The 23,269-nt window shown below is 40.3% G+C and overlaps 1 protein-coding gene across 7 annotated transcripts in view; it reads right to left on the bottom strand.

Moving 5' to 3' along the window:
* The window catches only part of LOC306659173 (uncharacterized protein C1orf226), a 332,178-nt gene that overhangs the window by 77,371 nt on the left and 231,538 nt on the right, over positions 1–23,269 (bottom strand). For 5 of the 7 annotated variants that reach the window (XM_079136582.1, XM_079136587.1, XM_079136585.1 and 2 more), the window contains 2 exons: positions 21,728–21,820; positions 9,294–9,367 (listed from right to left, as the gene is read on the bottom strand). In XM_079136582.1, coding sequence (XP_078992708.1) covers positions 9,294–9,367; positions 21,728–21,820 — 167 coding nt within the window. The remainder of the gene's footprint in view (positions 1–9,293; positions 9,368–21,727; positions 21,821–23,269) is intronic. The other 2 variants (XM_079136583.1, XM_079136586.1) reach the window with 1 other exon arrangement.

The following is a 23,269-nucleotide window of genomic DNA, read 5'->3' as shown; positions in this document are numbered from 1 at the left end:
TGTTACTTCCTCCACAGGGTAATTCTCTCCCTGGTAGATAGTATTTAATTATTTGAAGTTTTCTAAACTTGGTTTAATTGGATTTTCCATCATTAAGTGCAAAAGATGCCCTCGAAGGCCAGGCCCAGAGAGACAGATCCAGAGGTTTAATTTTGATCACTCTGACAGTTAGTTTGAGTTTTCTTCTGCATCTATTCACTTGAGTGAGCTTTGTACCTCTCTTGGGCTGTTTATAGGCCACCAAGAAGGGTACAGGACAAGGCCAAAAGAGGATAAAATAGGCTTAATGGACTTTTAAATTGAACGTTTTAGTGCAGCAGACAAGCAGATATAGCCTGCCCTAGCTTTGTCATGCAGTATTTATTGAGCACCTACTGTGTACTAAGGATCCTTCAGGGGCTTCTGCTTAACTGTGGTGTGGGACAACTGATAATTAGGCTTCTGGAGGCTACCCAGCCTAGAGATCTCTCCCTAACTTCTCATATAATTTCTGGGCAGTCCATCTGACATATATAAGTGTCCATCACTCTAGTCATGAGTAATATTTCATGAAGAGTTGATGTTTTTATTTCCTCCAGCTTCAAAGCCTTTCATTGACAGTGCCTCTTCATACACATGCATGAGTAGGAAATACCCAATTTTCCGCATGGAGAAGTTTATGAACTAAGAAGGGGAAGGAAATATAGTCATGATTTCGAGCTTCTATTACTTCCCAGGGCTACTTGGAATCTCTCATTCACTCTAACAGAAATTCTCACTCATGTCCCAAACCCTTTTCACCCTCTTCTCCCCGTCAATTTTCTCAGTGTACTTTGATTCTCCAAAGGTGGAGTCCCTTCCTCTGTGAGATTCCTAGCTTTCCTCTCATCCTTGAAAACATCTGTGAGTCATTGCTAACTGTCTCTCTGTTCTGGACCCATCTTCACTTGTTTCCTAAGCATCTCAACATCTCATCTCACAGTTGTCCCAGTTAAGCAGAGGCCCCTGAAGAATCTCAAAAGTGGGAAGTTGGAGAAAGAAGGAAGGAGAGATGCTCATCCTTCCAGAAACAGTACAGGAAAGTGCAGATGGTCACTTATAAACCCTGGCTCAAGATGTGACCTTTCACTCCAAACACATGCTCCCACCAAGATATGCTACCCTCACCAGAGGCCCAAATCCATGGAGCCACCTAATAGTGGACTTGAATCTCCAGAACCATGAGCCAGAATAAACCTCTCTTTATTTCATAAGTAGCCTATGTCAGGTATTTCACTATGTTGACAGAAAGCTGACCAATACAGAAGGAAAATCATGAAGTAGAATCAACTCTACCTTGGGAGGTCTCTTATCTAACTCCAGAGGGATAGCAGGGATTCTGGAGAGTTTCCTTTAAAAATCCTGAGAGTGTTTTTCTTTGGCTTCATAAAAGAATCAAATGACTAATGACAGCATATATAATTTTTCATAATTACGTGAGTTTACCTATGTATCCCAGGTCAGGTATATTAGTCAGCTTTTTATTACTATAATCAAAATACTGGACAAGAACAACTTAGAGGAAAAAAAGTTTATTCTGGGCTCATGGTTTCACTGACCCCAGTCCATGGTTGGCTGACTGCATCACAGAAATATCATGGCAGAAGTGTGTGGCAGAGGAAAGCTGCTCAGCTCATGGCAGCCAGGAGGCAGAGAGGGAAAACAGGGATAAATATAGTCCAAGGTCATGCCCCAGTGATCTACTTCCTCTAGCCATGCTGGACCGTCCTACAGTTACCACCCAGTACACCATTTAAACCATTAATCCATCAAATGGATTAATCCTCTGATGAGGCACTCATAATCTAATCTTTTCACCTATAAACATTGCCACAGTACCTACATATGAGCTTTGGGGGGACTTTTTTATAGATTCATACTATAACATCATTGTATATAATTACACATCCAAAAAATAATAATGCTTCAAGTTATACATACTGTACAAACCTTCAATCTTTATCCCCATGGTACCCTTTCTTTCTCCCTTTAAAAGGGTAGTACTATCTCTTCTTAAAATAGGTATCCATTTACTCTTACTGTTAAGCTATAAGTCATCATACCATGCTTCTCCTTTTTTCTACTGCCAAGGGACAGAAAGGTTCTGTCCCCACCTCTCACTGAGACTGCACCTGTGGAAGCAACCAAGCATTTCATATCTAAAGCCTCATCTTCCTTTCCTCAGTATTTACTCTTCTTGGTCTGAACTATTCATTCTTCTTTAAGGATGACTGCTCTTTTATTTCCAGGTCTCTCTCTCTACAGATGCACAGGATTTCATTTTTGTACTTTCATCATTTTATAATGTATTTAAGGAGTTCTTTCTAAGCTTCAGAACTTGATGGCATTTAGCTTACAAAATATTTTTTTCTGTATTAGGGATTGAACCCATAGGTGGGGTGGCTTTACCACTGAGCCACATCCTCAACTCTTTTTTCCTATTTTGAGACAGGGTCTCACTCAATTGCTCAGGCAGGCCTTGAACTTTCCATCCTCTTGTCTCTTCTTCCTGAATTGCTTGAATTACAGGCATGAGCCACTGTGCCCAGGTTACCATATTCCTAAAGATTATTCACTGTCTTCTCTTATTTTTGCTGTTAAAAAATTGTTTCTTTGCAGAAAATGTATTTTCCCTCTCTAGAATGTTCAAAATGTTTTGTTCTTAACATTACACAGTTTCATGACTGGGAATCTAGAGTTGAAGAATCAATTTACTTTTATTTATTTTGCTCATAATGTGATATGCTTCTGATGATACTCATCTTTCCTGAGTTTTGCCTGGGATGGTCTTTTAAGTCTACCAAATCCCACTTACCTTTGTATTTTGTCCCATATTTTGAGATATCAATTTTATAATAAAAATTAACTACGGGTATATGAATGATGAATTTGTCTCAGAAGGTGGAGAGTACTGAGCAGAATAGCCAATCAGAAAGGGCAAAAGTTTGACAGACAGTTCTTTAACCAGTTACTAGCTGTGTGACAATGGGAAAGTTAACCAATGTAGCTGAAGTTAAATTTCTTCATCTTAAGAATGATAATGATACCACTCAGGGTTTTATACATTATTATTATAAATAATGTATAATGTCAAGTTCTACCTAACTACATTCTTTAAGATAAACTATGTTCTAATAACAATTATCAATTTATTGCTACTCATCTCCAATTTACCATTCAATACATGTTATGATAATGTACAGAATTCCTTTAAGCATGTCTCCTGTAAAGTGAGGGTGATATTAAAATTTCTCTGTAGAATGGAGGGATGCTGCAGAAGAAAAGGCTTCTTTTGGTCCACCTGTTACACAGGTGGTCAGCAGCACAGTACGAGAACATCCAGTGACATTCTGTCCCAGCCATGTGCCCAGAACACACAATCCCTAGGGACTCCACAACACATGCCCAATCTTGTGATCACTTCCTGAAGCCCTCCCAAAATAAGACCCTGATGTCCCAGGTCTCCCATCCAGAGCCACCTCATCTCTCTCTGCTAGCTTGTCCTCTCCCCACCTGGTTTATCTCTCCTAGTTTTCCAAATGTATACATTACATAGTCCCTGCTTCTCACCTAACTATACTCCAATTCTATCTGTGTGCCCACCCACCAGCTGCAGATCACCTGTACCTGGTCCTGAGAGGGTTGCTTCCTATTTTTCCAGCATCTGGGACTAACTCTGGTCTAGGAAACCACGTAAACTCCTCTGCCATCCAGTATCTGCAATTACACAACAATATTGGCTGGGCATCTTGGGAATGGGTCCCCCTTTCAAGTTTGTCCTTCCTGGATACTTGCCTTCTCTTTATATCTTACAGGCACTCTTTTATTATAGATTAGTAATTTCTTCAAGGGAAACTACTTCTGTTGAAATCACCATGTGGTTTCTGGGCCCAGACTGACATACTACATTTCTTCTGGTGTCTAGCACAATGAACAACAATGTAGCTGTTCATGAATCTCTTTCCTCCCTTCTCCAAACAGCTCTGAGTAACTCTGTGCTCTGAAATTAAGAGGTATGGAAAACAATAATAAAGAAAGGCTTCAGGACCTTAGGTTGACTGAAAAGAAACAAAAATAAGATCTACATATTTGTAGTCCCAGAGGTAAGAGCTAGGATAAATGGAAAACAGTTATATAATTAAGGAAATACACTTTCACTTAATGATGAACCTGCAATAGCAAATAATTTCAGAAATACAGTCCTCCTGAAATGGAGGAGGAAATGGCCCACACAGGTACCATAGTGCCAGTAACCTCCTAAGATTTCATGATTTTAGAAGTTATCAGAGGCTGAGAGAAGGAAGATATTGGGGAGTTAGTTCTTTATTGGCCCAGGATTTCTGTTTGGAGTGAAGAAGTATTGAAAATAGATAATGGTGATGGTTGCACAATATGATGAATGAAATGAATGCCATGGATTTGTACACCTAAAGATGGTTAAAAGGCAAATGTTCTGTTGTGTGTATATGTGTAAACACAATGAAAAAATCCATGATTGCTGGGCTTAGTGATGCATGCCTGTAATCCCAGCCAGTCGAGAGGCTGAGGCAGGAGGAACATAAGCTCAAGATCAGTCTGGGCAACTTAGCAAGACCCTATCTGAGAACAAAAAATAACAAGGGTTAGGGATGTATCTCAGTGGTAAAGTGTTCAACCATCAGTACTCCCACCACTCCCATAAAAAATCCACAATTCTGTTATTCTATGTGGGGAATGAGGAAGATTTAAATTTAAAATTTGACTTAATAAAACCCAAATATTCATTACTGACAAGGAAAAAAGCATTTCTTTGAATAGGAAGACTGAATTTACCATAGAGGAATTTGCCTAAAGTGAACACTTCAGAAAACCAGTGTGCCATTAAAAAACATAAGTAATTATATGTCCCTCAGAAGCACCACTAAATCAAACCAGAGATGTTCCTAAAGGGCAGAAAAATAACCATACCCAGGAAGAGTCCATTTGTAAATGTTACCTTATTATCATGATGATAAATGTTCTCATTAATAATAAAATGGAACATATACAGTTTAAGGAAAACGTTCCTTTTTGTCTACCCACACAAGTATACAAGTTCACATGTACACAGACCAAAACACTGCAATTTAATACATGGAGAAAAAAAAATACCTGAAGACTGAAAATGTACTGGCTAAAGTTCATTTCTTTATTTGTAAACATGAGTTGGTAAATTTTGACATATTATAAAAAGACATACACAAGACATCTGTAACCAGAGCACCTGCTCTGTGAGTCTGAGGACCAAAGAAAACTATATTTAAAATTATCTTTGATGTGTTCCTCCTTAAAAATACACATTTCTTTTTGTAAGTGGATAGATGGGGTTGGAGATGTAGCTCAGTGGTAGAGCACTTGTCTAGCACGTGCTAGGCAATACGATTTGTCCATAAGAACATGACTAACTGATTTTTAACAGATGCAAAGGCATTACAGCAGAGAAAGAACACTTTTTCACCAAATGGAGGTGGAAGTGGACCTTCATTGGTGGTGGCTGAGGTAGAGGTGTGGGGGAGGGGGAGGATGAGGACAACTTTGATCTACCCTCATATCATGTAAAAAAAAAAAAAATAGAATTGTATCATACACCTATGCTGGGGTTATGTAGCTCAGTAGTAAAGTGCGTGCCTCACACATGTAAGGCACTGGGTTTGATCCTCAGCATGACATAAAAATAAATAAGTAAAGGCACTGTGTCTATCTACAGCTTAAAAATATATATAAAAAAATTTTATTATACACCTAAAAAATGATCACACTTCTAGATGAAAACAGAAAATCTTTGTGACCTTGAGTTAGGTAAAGACTTGTTAGATATGACACCAAAAGCACAATCCATGAAATTTTTAAAAAATTGATAAAATGGACTTCATCAAAATTTAAAACACTTGTTCTTCAAAAGACACTTTTAAAAGAAAAGATAAGAGTTGGAGAAAATATTTGTAAATCATAAATATGATAAAGTTTATATCCAGAGTTTATAAAAGACTCAAAATTAAATAATAAGATATGGGATTTAGCCCAGGTAGAGTGTGGAAGGATGAGAAGGAAGGATTACAAAAGGGCATAAGGAAACTTTTGGGGGTGAAAGAAATGCTCACCATCTTGATTGAAGTGACAGTCTCCCAAGTGTACACATACATCAAATCTTAGGAAAGTATTCATTTAAAGATATTTGATTTTGTATGCCAAGTATACCTCAATAAAGCTACTAAAAATAAAATAAATAACTTGTTTTGGATAGTTGAAAACTGGGGAAAGCCTTTTCTTTTAACCAGGAAAAAGAAAAATTCAACTCATGACAAGCATCCACAAAGAGGTCATTTATTTATGTATATGTTGCTACTATGAAAAATAAAAACAGAAACCCAAGAAACTCTTACTTTTACAAAATTCAAAAGATAGAGGTTTGTTGTCCATTTACATTCTTCAAGCCCAGTTCTCATGCAATCTGTTTCTTAAAGCCTTTTCTTATAACTCAAGTAGAAAGTAATTGTTCGCTTTTGTGAATCACCATACCAATTATGGTAATTTTCAGATATTAATTGAAGGCATCTTATCCACACACCCATTGCACATTTATTAAGTGTTTCATATGGTCCAGCATGAGCTTGACACTAGACATACAAAAGTGAAAAGTGCATAGTTCTTCCCTTCAAAAGACTCACAGTCTAGTGACAAGAGTGACACATTAAATAAGTGACAGGAATACACTGTTCTGGCAAGGTTTTGCACCACTGTGACCAAAAGACTGGGCAATTTAAAAGAGAACAAGTTTATTTTGACTCAGTTTCAGAGGTTCAGTCTGTGGTGGGCCAACACCATTGCTCTAGGCCTAAGTGGAGGCAAAAAATCATGGTGGAAGGGCATGGCAGAGGTAAGCAGTTCAGGACATGGTAATCAGGAAGCAGAGCAGAGCTCCACTGACCAGGGACAAAATATAAATACCAAAGGCACATCTTCCCAGTGACTTGCTTCCTTCAGCCATACCTTACCTACCTGCAATTAGCACCTACTTAATCCATCAGTGGATTAATTCACTGATCAGGTTAAAGCTGTCATCATCTAATCACTTCGCCTTTGAAGCTTCTTATATTGTTTCACACATGAGCTTTTGGGGAGACACCTCACCCAAAAAAAAAAAAAAAAAAAAAAGAAATATACAACCATAAAAATGAAAAGTTGTACCCCATTTGTGTACAATGAATCAAAATGCAGTCAGTAAAAATTTTAAAAAAATTAAGAAATTAAAAAAAAAAGTATAATAGGAGCCAAGTGCAGAGACACAAGCCCATAATCCCAGAAATGCAGAAGGACCACAAGTTCAAGGCCAACCTAGGGAACTCAACAAGACATAAGCAACTTAATGAGATCCTGCCTTAAAATGAAAAAATAAAAAGGACTGGAGATGTAGTTCAGTGGTAGAATGCCCTAGTTCTGAGAGGGGGGAAAAAGTACAACAGGAACATAAAGGAAGAAACTTGTCAGACCCACTATCTTGTACCACAGTGATTTATTCAATGTCCATTTTCCTACTGAGATAAAACTTCCTGAGAACAAGGACCCATGACTTACTCTGTTCAGCAATATATTAATTTACCAGCATAGTACCTGTTGTGAGTCTTTCACACATGCATATTTTTCAAATATAAGAAATTCTTTCACCTACTCTTCAACTAGAAGGCAAGGGCAGCCATGTTGCCATCTTCACAGCTGAGTTCCAACCCTCATCTATATTGTCAACAAAGGCATGGCAATAATTTGAAAGGAAACAAAAGGAAAAGTTAAGTCTAGGTCTATGAATTCCCAAAGGAATGGTCATTCTCCCCTTAAACATGAAGGAGGATGGTAGAGAGCTTGCCTAGCATGTGTAAGGCTCTGGATTCAATCCCTAGCACCATAAAAAGATAAAAAACAGGAAGGAGGCAGGTGTAAGGTGGGGCTTAGTCTGCAGAGATCCAGTGCAGAAGAATGACACCCAGGGTTCAAGGTCCTGCCCCGTATCCCAAGACAGCCCTGACTTTCTGTATGTTACTGCTATCTGTTATTCTTCTGACATGGAATACACATAAATGGTAGCCATCTGATCTCTATAGAAATCATACCAGTCTTAACTAGGCATGGTGGCATACACCTGTAATCCCAGTGACATGGGAGGCTGAGACAGGAGGATCTCAAGTTCAAAGCCACTCTCAGCAATTTAGAGAGGCTATAAGCAACTTAGCAGAAACTTGTCTCAAAAATAAAAAAAAAAAAAAATTGTTTTGTTTTTAATGGACTGGGTTAGCTCAGTAGTAAAATGCTCCAGGGTTCAATACTTAGCACCAAAAAAAAAAAAAAAAAAAAAAAAAAAGGAAGAAAGAAAGAAAGAAAAGAATTCATATAAATCCCATTGTGAAAGCAATTTCTGGGTATGTATCAGTTCAATCTACTATAATAAAATATCACAAACTGGGTGGCTCAAAACAATATAAATTTCTTTCTTACAGTTCCGGGGACTGGGGAGTCCAAGATCAAGGTACTGGTAGATCCAATGTCTGATAAAGGCCTATTTTCTGGCTCATAGTTGGTGCCTTCCGTGTCCTCACATGGTGCAAAGGGCAAGTCAGTTTTCCAGAGCCTCTTTTATAAGGGCACTAACCTTAAATATGAGGGTTCTACCTTCATGATCTAATAACCTCTGAAGGGTCCTACACCCTGAAGCCTCCCTTTGTGAGTAAAGATTTCAACATAAGAATTTGGAAAAAAGATAAACATCCAGACAATAGCACTGGAAATTACATTTTTTATTTTTTGCTTTCCCAAGTGATCACAGGTCCTTTATCTATGCTCAGTTTCTGAAGGGGCAGAAAGGTAGAAGAGATAACACTGTGGGAAACTGAGAGCAAAGGGGGATGGGATAACCCACTTATGTCATTTTATCATAATCAACTTATAAGCAATTACAAATTTTCAGTTAGGATAAAACTAGCAAAAATTAAAAGTTTCTGATTACAATGGAGAGATATGGATTAGACAACAAAAAGAAATCCTTCATAGCTCCCTTAGTATAATTTAACGCAATCAGAAAAACTTTCAATCTTAGAGATAAGGCCGATTTATTTCTTATACTTACATTTATAGAAACAGGTCTCATAGGGGAAAGGTAAAAGTTTATTTAAACCTGTTTAGACCCACCAGCCTAACAGATGACTCCAGGAGACAGCAGGGGGACCCTGGGGTTCTGCATCCTCCTGAGCATTGGACTGGGCTCTTACCTGTAGATGGGGTCCTGCATCACCAGCATCTTGCTCTCATCCCACGTCCACTCCTTTTTCTGCAATAAAAGAAGCTATAAATGAATAAGTTAGGCTTGTCCTCAGCTACAGAACCAGGGCACACGTTGAACTCCTAATGCTTATGCAAACACATGCATTTTGCTCCTGGCCTTTTTCCCTCTAAGAGGCCCAGAGTTGATTGCTCCAAAAGGGCAAGGGGAAAATGTCATGTTGTCTGATCTGCTCAGTTTACTTCACAAGCACTTTAGGAGAGTGTTTATCCCTGGCAGAGAGTACAGGCAGGATCCAAAGAGGCCTCAGGGGACCACAGGCAGACACTAAATAAACATTTCTTAGAGAAATTGCAAGGAAAAAAAGACTACACTTCACTCCAAGGAGGTGGGAGAAGAGGAATTAAAAGGAGAAAGGAGTAAAATAAAATGTGCGGAGGAGGCAATCATATGCAAATGAAATGTAATCCACCCTCTCTCCTTAATTTAAAGGGAAGGGGGAAAAATCTCTACACAAAGGTGAGTTAACTAGTACATTTGAGGAATTACTCATAAATGGATAGTCATTCAGCTGTGGTTCTAACTTATTGTGAACACAATGGAGACCCCCTCTCCCCCTCAGGCAGCTGGGGATGAGGATAGGAATGGGGATGAGATAATTCAAACAGCAGTGCAGGAAGTGGTGAGTAGCACCCTAGTGTGAAGTTCAGCAGCCAATCACATCCCCTCAGGTCTGACCCCCAGGTTCAGGGACAGAGAACCATGTTCCACCTTCACTTGTCTTTGTCACAGACAGTGCTGTCTAGGGAACTTGGGGAAGAAAACACCCATCTTGCTGGTGCATTGAAAATGGCAGTCCAACCAGGTACAGTGGTACACATCTGTAATACCAGCTACTTGGGAGGCTAACTGCAAGTTCCAGACCATCTTTGGCAACTTAGTGAGACCCTGTCTCAAAAAAAAAAAAAAAAAAGATGTAGCTCAGTGGTAGAGTGCCCCTGGGTTGAATCCCTAGTACTAAAAATCATCATCACTCATCTACTGAAGACAAAGTCAAGAGAAGGCGGAGAGCAAGGAAGTATGTATTGGATATTTTTGCTAGGTAAATTTGGCTAAGTGAATTTCTCAAATAGAATGCAAAGAGTGATCTCCTAAAACATATTAGGATTTGGAGAATGTCCAGAAGACTAGAGGAGACTATGCCCAGGCCTATAGAGCAACATTAGGAAGAAGCATTTTGTCAGCAGCTTTACCCAAACACAACATTATACACAACTGCCATACATCACATATACACATACACACTCTCACACATATACCATTTAATCATAATTTTGATTCAACATCAATGCAACAAATGAGGTGAATTCAGACTGGTTTACATTCACTAGCAACCAATTCTGCCAGGCACAGTGGTGCACACCTGTATCCCAGCTACTCAGAAGGCTGAGTCAGAGGAATAACAAGTTTAAGTACAGTCTTGACAACTTAGTGAGACCCTATCTCGAAATAAAAAAATAAAATGAAATAAAAAAGGGCTGGGGACATGGGTCAGTGGTAGAGCACCTCTGGGTTCCCAGTACCCCTAACGATCAATTTATAAACTGTTTTTGTGAACACCCCTCACTTGACATGGTTCCCAAACTTCTATCAGAGTTGCCTTCTTTTTGTTCACACTAGGTACTGGCCAGTTATTCCCCTCAAAATCTAGTGCTTTGAACCATATCTCTGACTGGTTCACATATGGTCTAATCGGCATTTAATAGATACATGTTCTGTTCTCTATTCCTTTCATGACACCACTCTTAACCCAGAAAGACTGGTTTACAGCCTCTTTAGTTCCCTTACAACCTGAATGGCACTCATGGGAGGCTGGTTTTCAACTGAGGGACTAAAATTTTTCAGAGTTAAAGTTCAGATACTTGGATATTTGCTTGTTTATTTATTTATTTGGTTCTATTGTGGATTGAACCAGGGGTGTTCTATCACTGAGCGATATCATAGTTCTTTTTGTTTTTTATTTTGTGACAGGGTCTTGCTAAGTTGCCCAGGCTGACCTCAAACTGACTTACACTTTCAAAGTAGCCACTATTTCTGGCTTGAATGCATACTTTAAACACAACATAATTGTCTATCATAGAGTTTACTTAAATAGCAAGATATGTTAAAAATATGATTGGATTTTGGGTCAAATTTATCATTACAATTTTTTACTTGTTTCAAGAGTATTTACAATTACTCATGAAAGCATATGATTGCTACCTAAAATCTTTGTCAGATTATTCTAACATCTCTGTCACCCTGCTGCTGGCATCTATTATCTTTATTTTTCCCCTACTAAAGTTGAAGTTTTTGTCACTGATAGTAAGGCAAGTGACTTTAATTGAAACCTGAATGGCTATAGATAAGTGTGTATGTGTGGTACTACAGACTGAACTCAGGGTGCTCTACCCCTGAGCCATTTCCCCAGTTCTTTTTTATTTTTTTATTTTTGAGAGAGGGTCTTGTTAAGTCACTGAGGCTGGCCTTGAACTTGTCAACCTCCTGCTTCGGCCTCCAGAGTCACTGGGATTACAGGTGTGAGCTGCCACACTCAGGTCTACATATTATTTAAACTTTCTATTTTAACTATCATACTAGGACACTGCTCAAACAGGGGAAAGAGGAAAAGGCTACATTGTCACTGTCAGCGGAAAATTAAGTCCAGGTTTCCCACTTGATCTCTGCTGACACCTGAGAGAGAAAAGGGGTCCTTGTTATTGCTGGGTGTGGGTGGTACTTCTAACTCCTACCAAGCTTCCACTGGTGCTATCCTGGTTCAAAGGAGTACTTAGTTACTGATCTTCAAGTATCCTCCACTGATAATATATATTTCTGCATTATCATTTACCTTCATTCCTATTGAGAAGCAGAGGAAGTCTAGGCTCTCCATATTGTCTCCAATGACACCACATGAGGAATAGGGGTGAGATGGAGCGAGACACTCATGATCAGCTGGCAGGGATGAAAGTCCTGGCATCCTTTTCAGCCTTCTCTAATACTACCCAATGGGGTGATGCACCTCATGATGGTTCAGCAGTGGTGGGTGCCTAGGTTCCCACTCAGCCATGCTGCATTGGGGTGAAGGACAGCTGATTTTTCTGTGTTGTATGGTTGAAGGAATGGCTATTGTCTACAAGTTTTTCTGCCTTGCTATGCTGCCCTTATCGTCCTTGTATGCGTAGAGAGAGCAGGATATTTTGTCTGTTTCCACTGGCATGTCTGGGTTGCCAGTTTCTTTAGCTCTGAATCTGGGATGTAGATAGGTGAAAAGAAAATTCAGGAAACTCACAACTATGTAATTCCCGGGGTTCCAAGGTTCCTGGTCAAGCTGTCTTCTGTCCACTGTTTAGAATCTTATGTTTGTTTTATATCCAGAGTTTTCAGCTGTGTTTAGCAGGAGGAATGGGGGATATGTAGCTTTTACTTATTCCAAGGAGCAAAAATCTGATGTGTATATGTGTGTGTGTAGCTACACCGATGTAATTTTTTAAAAAGAACTATGGCTTCATGGGTTCCACCTCTTCAGGCTCAGGAATACAGGAGGTGAGGCCCTACTGTAATCTGTAGTGTTCACAAGCACTCGGGTGATTCTGATGTAGGATTCAGAGCCAGAATGAAGTGATTCTGGTGTAGGGCTGTATATCAAAGAAAGATTAAAGTGAAATACCCAGCTAGAGGATTTCTTCCACATACTGTATGCTCCTGGGCATGTCTTAGTCAGGCCTGGCACAGGGAAGGTCCCTGACTTCAAAGACAACCAGTTGACCAAGAGCTCATCAATGCTGTGCCTGGCCAGAGCCCACCCACTGTGCTACTCAATAAACATTCTCAGTGAGTTAAACACTCAGAGAGGCCGTAGCAGAGTAGCTCTGCTCCTGAGGGAATGAATCCTTGCTTTTTTTTATATACTTACTTTCTGAAAAGTTTGTTCATAGTATTCCTTGCTGCTCTGCTGAGATTTTCAAAGTTATCAAAATGACTCCATGTACCAAAGAGGCCATTTCATGATGTTGCCACATCCATTGTTCCTTTCTGATATGAGCAGCCCTCAAGAGAGTCCTGAGGGTGGACAATGTGGCTTTTGCTGTGTGAAGCTAATAACAACCCTGCAAACCTGGCTGTCACTAGTGGGGCTCAGAATTAGTAGTCAGGTGTCTGCAAACACCATAGAGGGACTGGCACAAAACTGCCTGATCCCTGAGCTCCCAGATACAAAGACCCAATTCTGCTCAATCAAATCCTCCGCTAAACCTAGGTTGAGCCCCCCAAGATGGTAGATGGTTTTCGTGACCTGCTGCAAATATTTCCACTCAATCTGGCTGCAGTGCTAAGAAAGAGAATGCATTGAGTGCCAGCTTCTTTCGTCCTAGGCTACCAGCATGCCTCCATTAGCAAAAGTAGTCTGGACAAGACTCTTCTTTGTCTCCCTAAAGAACGAAACTAATATGTTCATTAAAAGGAAAGAATAAGTGGCGACATAATACAGAACAACTGTTTTCCTTCTTTGGCATTCCTAAATAGGAGGATGGAGAGACCAGGTTCCCAGCTCTCCTTGTATTAATTTAATAAGAGTGAATATTGTCTGGGTCAGAAAATACTTTACTTTGGGGAGAATTCCCAGTATCCAAACAGAATGTACTGAAGGTGGGGTGGGATGGGAGGACACAAAGATCTTTTTGACTACTTATTTTCCTTTTCTGAAAATCCCATTAAAATTCAGTCCTCTCCCTTTAAGGGTCTTATAGCAATCCTTGGATAAGTCTATTAAATCTATGAAGAGATTAGGAAATTATCGAGATAATGCGAAGGGTTTAGGTAAAGCAGGAATTCACCTGTTTTTTCTCTCTTATTTTTTTTTTCCTTTTTTTGAGGGAGGATTGAAACCAGGAGTGCTTTACCACTGAGCTTTAATTTTAATCTTGATACAGGGTCTCACTAAATTGCCCAGGTTGGCCTTGAATTTGCAATCCTCCTGCCTCAGCCTCCTGACTCACAGGGATTACAGATATGCACCACCATGCCTGGCTCACCAATGTTTTTGGTTATTCAAGAACCTAAGGCAAATGTGTTTGGAGCTTTTTAATCCAATCCCTTCAATACCCAAATGATAATCCAAGAACATTAGAATGAAGGACCTCCACCTCTCCTACCTGCCTCTTTCAAATAACACCCTGAGGTGTGTAGTCATGCTTGAGCCAGGTGTCACCCCTGGTTATCAGCCTGGTCTAGACTAGAACCAAGTTCTCCTTAAGTTTAGTTCTGACTCCAAGTCTCAGTAGGATTTAGTCAATTGCAGTATTATGAATAGCTTAACTTAAAGGAAGGCTCATCTTCTCATACCACTGTCTTAAATGAACATATTCTTTTCTCTAAGTCTGAGGTGGATTCTCTTTATCTCCTTTATTTGGCAAGCTTCTCCCCAAGCCCCTCTCTCGTGTTCTCCCCTACTGAGCTACATCCCTAGACTTTTAGTTTTTAATTTTGAGAAAGGGTCTCAATATCTGGGGATGTAGCTCAGTAATAGATGTCCTGGGTTCAATCCCCAGTTGGGTGGGAGGAAAGAGGAGGAGGAGGAGGAGGAAGGGAGGAAGGAAGGAAGGAAGGAGGGAGGAAAGGAAGGAAGGAAGAAAGGGAGGGAGGGAAGGAAAGAAAGAAAGAAAGATGGAGGCAAAATTTAGAACTAGGTGAGCTTTCTGAAGACAAACTGAATTTGACTGTAGTTACTTTTACTTTTCAATAATATATCTCTGTCTTATGGTAGAAGTCAACTTTGATTTATAATCCTGTAAAGCTAGTCATTAGTTTTTCCTTCCTATTTTCCTTCTCTTATTAATTTTTTTTCCTAAAAATGTCCCTTAAAAAAGTATTTCCATATGGAAAAGGGGAAGGAAGTGGTTTCTTTATTGTTCTTTCTCTCTTTAAAATGTTTGCAGCTGGGCACAATGGTGCATATCTGTAATCCTAGGGACTCAGGAGATAGTTCAAAGCCAGCCCAGGTAATTTATTGAGAATCTGTCTAAAAATAAAATAATAAGGGATGGGGATGCAGCTCGGTAGTTGAGTACCCTGGGTTCAATCCCTGGTATTTCATCCCCCACCCAAAGTCAGTGAGATACAGTAGATTAACTTGGAGGACAAATCTGCTTCATTTACTGGAAGTTGTGGTCACAAGAATGCACCTTCAAAGGGGCAGTTACAGGGAGTTTAACCAAGGGCCCCAGATGCAGCTGCTACCTGAAGTCCATCATTGTACTAGGTTAGGCACCATGCTTTCCTGGGCTGCTCCCAGCCAAGCATTGAACATGAAGAAATGCTAAGGCAAGCCTTGTTGCTGTGGGGATGACTTTGGCTGTGGAATCCCTAATGGCCTTAACGAGCCTTCCTTAGCACTGCTAAGAGACTTTCACCCAGCCTTCCTTCCTTCCTTCCCTTTCTCTGGCTCTTGGTGGTAGGCCTTCCCTGTACTCTGACAGCTATCCCACTCTTTTCCAGTTGCCTCCCCACTTTTCCCCATAGGCTTTTAATTCCCATCTTTGCACTTCCTTGTTCATGTCAGACTAACATGGAAAGTGAGAAGGGAAAGAAACAGGAAATTCATCTTTACATGCTTCATTTAAAAAATTTTTTTTTATTTTTTCTAATTTGTTGTACCTGCTTCATTTTTGATTCTCAAAACTGTCTTAGTTGATATGGGGAGAAAGCCTATTACTCTATTTAAGGAAGAAACTTCTACATAATGCTTTCTTTTACATTATTAAAATTGATCCCCACCTGAAAGATGAACACTGAGGCTCAGGGAGTAACTTATTTCCCTCTAAAATCACCTAATCCAGTGGTAAATAAAATCTATCCCTTCTACCTCTAGATCCCATGTTCTCCTTGCTACTCCAAGCAAGTATTTCACTCCCCTTTACTCTGAAGAGAGGAAGGGGATAAAGGGCTGACTGTGGTTGTGTTGTTAAGACCAAGGAATGTAGTAAAGCACATCCTTGATATAGGACCTTCTCTTTTCTTTATCTATTGAGTATGAATGTCAAGTCCTCCATGGAAATTCACAGCCTTTTTGTCATTCCAAAAGCTCCTAGCAGGGGATATTATATGAGAACTAGTTCAGAGGTAGGTCTGCCTGGAACATTGCCCACAAGAGAAAACAGAGTCAGGAATAATTATCACAGTCAACCTCCTTTTGAAAGCATAAACAGATATGGCATGTTTGAAGCCCTTTCCTAGGAGCCCAAAAGTGGAAAAGGGAGTCATACTGCTATTTACTATTCCTACTGGAAATCATCAGTAAGCATGTCCCAAAGTCTGCAAATTTTGCCATTTTCATGCAGCCATTATTCATATACCTGTCAGCAATGGTGACTTCTTTTAAAAATTTTTCTGAAATTAAAAAAAAAAAAAAACTTGCAAAGACTATATAAACTTAGCTTGACAAGATCTCCATGCTTCTAGGTAGAATGGGATTAGACTGAAAATAAAGCTATCTCCCACCTTCAGGTATAACCTATAGATATAGGAATATGCATTTAAAAATTGAGAATCTTCATAGAATTTGTTAACGAATCCTCACATAATGCACTTAGGTTCCTAATACATCAATTTTAAAATTAGCAGGAAATAAAGAAAGCCATGAAAGACAACATGGTGGAAAGAAGACTGTACTTAGTTAAGGGTGCAGATTCACACTCTGGTCCTGTCAGTGACTACCTGAGTGAGCTGAACACCCAGGTGGGGGTATCCCTGGAGCTATCTCATCTTCTGTTGCCAGATAAAATCAATCCAGGGATAAATCCAGATCATTCTTTAAGTCCCTTCTCCTAAATTCTGGCTCTATAATTCTGAGTGCCCCTTTTACTTACCCAGTTAGATCTGAGTTCTATGTTTCCATAGTAACTAACACTATTTCTTGGGCAGGAAAATAGTTTCCTTATGATGTGATATCCCTGTGACAGAATGTAAGTTAGAATTTAAAGACAACACACACAAGTACACCATGCATGTGCATGCATGTACACACAAACACACAGAGCAACACGGTAGCAGAAAGAATCTGCTTGAGGATTTGAGCAAAACACACCTGGTTTGAACATTGACTTCACCATGGATAGTACTTGAGATTTTGAACAAATTGTTCAGTTTTCTTTCCCAAATGAACATAATAATGACATCTACCTCATGGGATATGTGAGGATTTAGTAAGTGTTACAGAACATCAAACAAGACTAGAAAACAGTAGGTACTCACTATCAGTGTCAGCTATTATTAGCTATTATTAGTAGCTATTCCAATTATCATCTTAGTGTATAACTACTTCTATCAGTTTGCTCCCTCTCTCCTTCCACCTTCCCAAACAGATAAGATCTGAGAAAAGACAAGTTACCTGTCCCTAAAAGTTCACAACTTATGGGGGGGGGGGAGAGAAATAACTCTAATGTGGGGCTGGAGATGTAGCTTCAGTGGTACAGTATGCTTAGCATGTATGAGGCCCTTGGTTCTATCTCAAGTACCAAAAGAAAAAAAAAAATTCCCCCAAACAAAAAACATCTCCAATGAAATGAAGAACTGTAATAGATCTAGTTTACACAGAGTGCCATTAAATATAGTTAACTTTGCTAGAAATGGTCCATATTTTGTGCCCTTCTGTATCTTATACAGTTCCTAGAACATGATAGTCACACAACAAATATTTGTTAATGTGAATGATGGAGTCTTTCTAGAATGTTGCCTTAGAGGATCCCAACAAAGTTATTGGTTTATAAGAGAAATCACAAACTGGTGAGGCCCTCTGGGTTCTTTGGGAAAAATCCTTTGGATGGAGTTCAAGACTAATCTTTCTTATTCAGGATTCTCCCTAGCAAACGGTGGTATATGTGGTTCTGGAATTATAACAAATAATCATTATTATATACACAGAAAAGATAACTACTTGGGCCTAGTTGAGAGTTAAAGAAAATGTTCTGATGGAGAGACATCAAAGCAAAGCTAATTATCTTGATAACTGGTTCACACTACAAATTTGACCTAAGATTTGAAAGGAATTTATGACTCATTATGTGCTGGCATAAGTTCAAGAAGAGAGCATTTTTAGATACTTGTTGATATAACCAAAAAGATGGTTTTTGCATCTCAGTGAGATGATCACGATCTATTTCGCTATTGCCTGCACTAGTATAACACACCTGAGAATCAGAGTCACCTGAACAAGTCTTTCTACCACAATCTAAATTAGCAATTCCTACTGAAGCATTTCTGTATTTGGGAAAGCCTCTAATCTTTGTTTAGACTGATGGGAGAAGAGATGGGGAGAAGAATGTGATAATCAAAAGGAACAAACTAGACTTCATTATATCCTGTTGCTAAGTACTTATTTCTTTCTGACTTAATGACACTATCACACACAAATAATTTTCATTCATTCAGCCAGCCAAGAGCCACAATTACTGAACATACTGTCCATGCACCAGGTAAGTGCTGGGCTCACAAAGATTGCCCCTTCCCTTAGAAAGTTCACTAGAGGTCAGGAGTCCCCTGTAAACATACCTCCCTCCTCACACAGGAAGCACACCACCATTGACCAGTTACAAAACAAGCTATGAAAGGAGGACCTGTGGCTGCTTTAGGAGGCATGTGACTTCACAGGGACCCCTCCTGGCCTAGAGTATTGGAAGACATACAACAGAGCGAACCACCCAGCATCTAGAGTCTGCGTTCTCTGTTGCTTTCTCAAAGATTTGAATACATACGGGTGACCTATATTTATACACAAATTTAAAAGACACAGTTCCAGAGCTGGTGCAGAGTATTTGAACTAGAAAGTTAAAGTGATTGCCCAACCCAGTCCCGCATTTTTTACTTGAAGATCAGAAAGGCAGAATAACTTTCTCAGAGGACAGAACCAGGAAAGGAGGAGCCAAGACCAGAACAGGTCTTCTTGTCTCTGCTTAGGGCTTCCAACATGTCACACTGACCCAGTAAAAATCACCATGCTGTGTGCAGGAATAGAAGACTGTTCAACATCTTTGCCAACTAGTCCAGTACAGACACTGGCCAACCACTAGACAATGCCAGTTGTACATGGGAGTCCTACCTTATAGATGAATATAAGCAATGGTTATTGCTACATCCATGGCTACCCAGCAAGGGCTTCAGGTTTTAACCTAATCATGATGACCACTGGTGACATTTGCCAACTGCTTCATTTCCTTGGAGAAAATTGTGCACTTACACTATGGCATCTCTAGTCTCATTCTTGTCAGTCCTATAAGCAGGGAGAAAGACTAAAAATGTGTGTGAGCATGGTGGTAGCATCATGCAGATACCAAAGGACTGTTGCATGGGAACAAGATGACAAAAAGGCTGATTGCTGTTAATGTGCATTCATCTGGCAGAGGCTGAAAATGTACACTATGATTAAAGGCATTATCCAAATCATAGCCCCAGTCCTGAAACAGACACTGAGCTTGGGTGGAAGAAGCAAAGTAGGATGGGAGGCTCCTCTTTCCCAAGTCTGGCATCAGAAGAATTGGACCTAGGATCACCTCTTTCCTGGGCCAGCAGCAGGGTGAACACTGAAGATTACCAATCACATGGTTTCAAAGTGAGTTACAAATTCCCCAATTCTCCCAGGGAGATGCTACTCCAGAATAGCATTCCTGTACTTCATGGAAAGGAGGGCTGGCTTGTCTCCCAGATGATGCTCACCATTCTGCTGTCCTTATGTGCTTTGTGACCTAACCTCAGTTTTCTTGTATGCAGAATGGAGGATACCAGTGCATATGATGCATGATACACAGGGAGATAGTGAAATGGGAGATGAGAGCATCCCCAAAGGCAAAACCACGAAGTCACTCCAAAATGGACAACATCAGAGGTACATAAAATTATCTAAAATGTACATATAACTACCAGCACAACAGACCTTGACGTGTAACATAATTGAAAGTAAACAAAGATTATGTCAGACAAAAGTGTATGTGCATTGGGTGGTGGGGAGATTCTAGGACTAGCAGTTATGGAAGCAGAGAAGCTAGAGAGTTGTGGAAGGAAATCCTAGTATGGTCTGTTGGACAGACCCTAGGAACAGTATCTGCCCATCAATGTCACTACAAACATCTAGTGGACCCAACTGTTGTAGAGTCTGAGGTCAGCAAACATTCCTAACATAGCCAACTCCCTCCACTTCTGGGCCCACTAAGCAACACTAATAATTTGCCTTTCACATCATTTGCCTTTATTTAAGAGAAAATGTGCTTGTCAGGCTAATGAGAGTATCTGGTCTAGAAGACTGTTTTATGTCTCAAAGTGAATTAAGAAACTGTTGATCCAGTTTGTACATCAGTCTCTTTTGAGCTCTGTCAATGTGAATTAGCATCCTAAGGTCTAAAACTTCAAACTGATGAGTCTGAGTTTCTTGGTCTGAAAAGCTGACAGTTCAGCCCCTGGCAAGGGAGGAGTCAGGTCAGTGAGGAAGTAGCTGGTTAAGAGAAACATCCACAAAGACTGATGAAAGGATGGGTGACAATGGATGTAAAGGCATCTTGTCACCTGGAAATTGCCCATGAATGGCAATTATGTTATCAGTTAGTACATGTGGGTGCTGCACCACCAGTTTCCTCACATGAAGGGCTGAATAAAGCAATTGGACAAGTGTGGCAAAAGCCAGTTTCCTGAATCACAAGCTCAGGTTGCTTTGGCCCTTTCTTTCTGTGAGGATCTCTTGCTCAAGTTAATATTATCAACATTCATAGTTTTAAGTTCAGGGTCTTAATACATATTAGTTTGCTTCAGCAACCTTCCTGCTCAGGAACTCCTGAGAGGACAGTATTCTCAAGATTGTCCCATGGCTACCTGCTGTGTGCACACAAGTGAAGGGTGGGGAGGGGGCAAGAATGATCCCCAGGGCAGCAGCAAGTGTAACAGGACACAAAGATGCACAGTGGGGACTGCAGGGCACCTGGGGTGGGGCTGAAGGTTGTCCCAGTGATAGAAGGGGACAGTGTCTGAGGGAGCCTCCTCTTGTCCACTCCCCCACTAAACCTGATGTATGTTGAGTATTCCTTATCCAAAATGCTTAGGACCATGATGGTGTATACCTGTAATTCCAATGACCTGGGAAGCTAAGGCAGGATGATCACAAGTTTGAGGACAGTCTGTGCAACTTAGCACAACCTGTCTCAAAATTTAAAAAATAAAAATAAAAGGACTGGGATGTAACTCAGTGGTAGAGCACCCTGGGTTCAGTCAAGAAAGGAGGAGAAGACCTCATCAGATAAGGGTGGGGGTGATTATGTCCAGAGAATATTCTAGAAGGAAAAAGTATCCCACGTCTACCATCCCTGCTTCCCTCTTCACCACAGTTTCTGATTCAGAGCCACTTACCTTTTTCTTTTTCTTCAGAATCACTTTCACTCCATCCACAGAAACCATAATGCTCACTTTCTTTTTCTTGATGTTCTTGGCTTTAAACTCATACTGAAAAGGAGAAGAGAACAAAGAGATATGATCTGATTAGAACAGTGCATCTTCAGGACCCCAGCTAGCCCACAGAGGGCCACAGGGGTGCCTAGGGGGGTGGTGCAGTTCCTGGGCACAGGGAGCACCTCAGGGAATGTAAAAGCAGGTGGATGTCTGCAGGCAGGGGCTGTCAGGCAATCCTAGGTTAGAACAGGGACCCTGAATGATCATCAGTTCTACCACCTGGCCAACAGCTCAGACAAAGGAACAGAAAACACCCCAATGAGATGGACCTAATCCATCCTACTGAAATGAAAATATAGCCTACTTTGAAAATCTCATCAACATATCAGAACCTTCCCTCCATAATTTATTTTATCATTTAATGACTCTGTCAGGAAAGAATTCCTGTGTCTAACCAAATGCTGCTGGAACTCCATTCTATTCCTGGTGGAGATTAAGAAGAGTTCGCCTCAGTCTTCATACTTCATATTAGGACTTTTCACATATGAAAAAAAAAAGTTATGAATATTTTTGTTGGGTGGGGCAGGGACTGGGGATTGAACTCAAGTGCACTTTACCATGAGCTACGTTCCCAAATCTACTCCTTTTTTTAAATTTATTTTGAGATAGAGTCTCACTATGGTGCCCATGCTTGTAAACTTATATCTTCCTGCCTCATCTTCCTAAGTACTGGGATTATAGGTGTGCATCATGGTGATCAGCACAACCCCTATATTTAAAACTCACATTTGCAGTTCTGGACAGGCTGCTCCAACTACAGCTCCGAACTATTGAGGAATGTTTGCCCATCCATAATCCCATATCTTTCTGTTATATTTTGACATTCATACCCATTTCTTATGCTTGCAACAGCTTTTCAGAACTGGTGGTTGAATTCTGCTTTGTCCACAGTAAACTTTATTGTGAGAAATTCTTCAGTTTATTAAAACCCTTTTTGCCAGGCACAGTGGCACACACCAGTAATCCCAAAGACTGAGATGCATGGGCAAGGGAATTGCAAGTTCAAGGCTAACCTCAGTAATTTAGTAAGGCCTTCAGCAACTTAGGGAGACCTTGTATCAAAATTAAAAAATAAAAAAGGCTGTGGAAGCAGCTCAGTGATAAAGCACCCCTGGTTTAATCCCAGCAGAATGGGAGAGTTCTGTGTCCTGGAGTCTGGCTTTGGATAGGACCCCAGCCCATTTAACACAGTCCCTCTAGGTCAAAAGTGGGAGTGCTGAAGGCTAGATTTGGTCTGATTGGCATGCACTTGAGGACACAGCTCCAGCTCACAGTGTATGGCCATGACTGCACCCTTCTGTTCGACTCTAGTGCTGGATGAACTGAAATGCTCTCTAGGTGGAAGAACTGGAATGGCAATCTGTGAATCAGCTGACTTTGGCCATCTACCTACTGGAGAGGTGAACCAGCCACTTTTCCTCACCAAACCCACATTTACCTCGG

The sequence above is a fragment of the Sciurus vulgaris genome, assembly GCF_902686455.1.
Source record: "Sciurus vulgaris genome assembly, chromosome: 1".
Taxonomy (NCBI): Eukaryota; Metazoa; Chordata; class Mammalia; order Rodentia; family Sciuridae; genus Sciurus; species Sciurus vulgaris.
The sequence above is the reverse complement of the archived record's forward strand: the minus strand, read 5'-3'. Positions and strand labels throughout refer to the sequence as shown.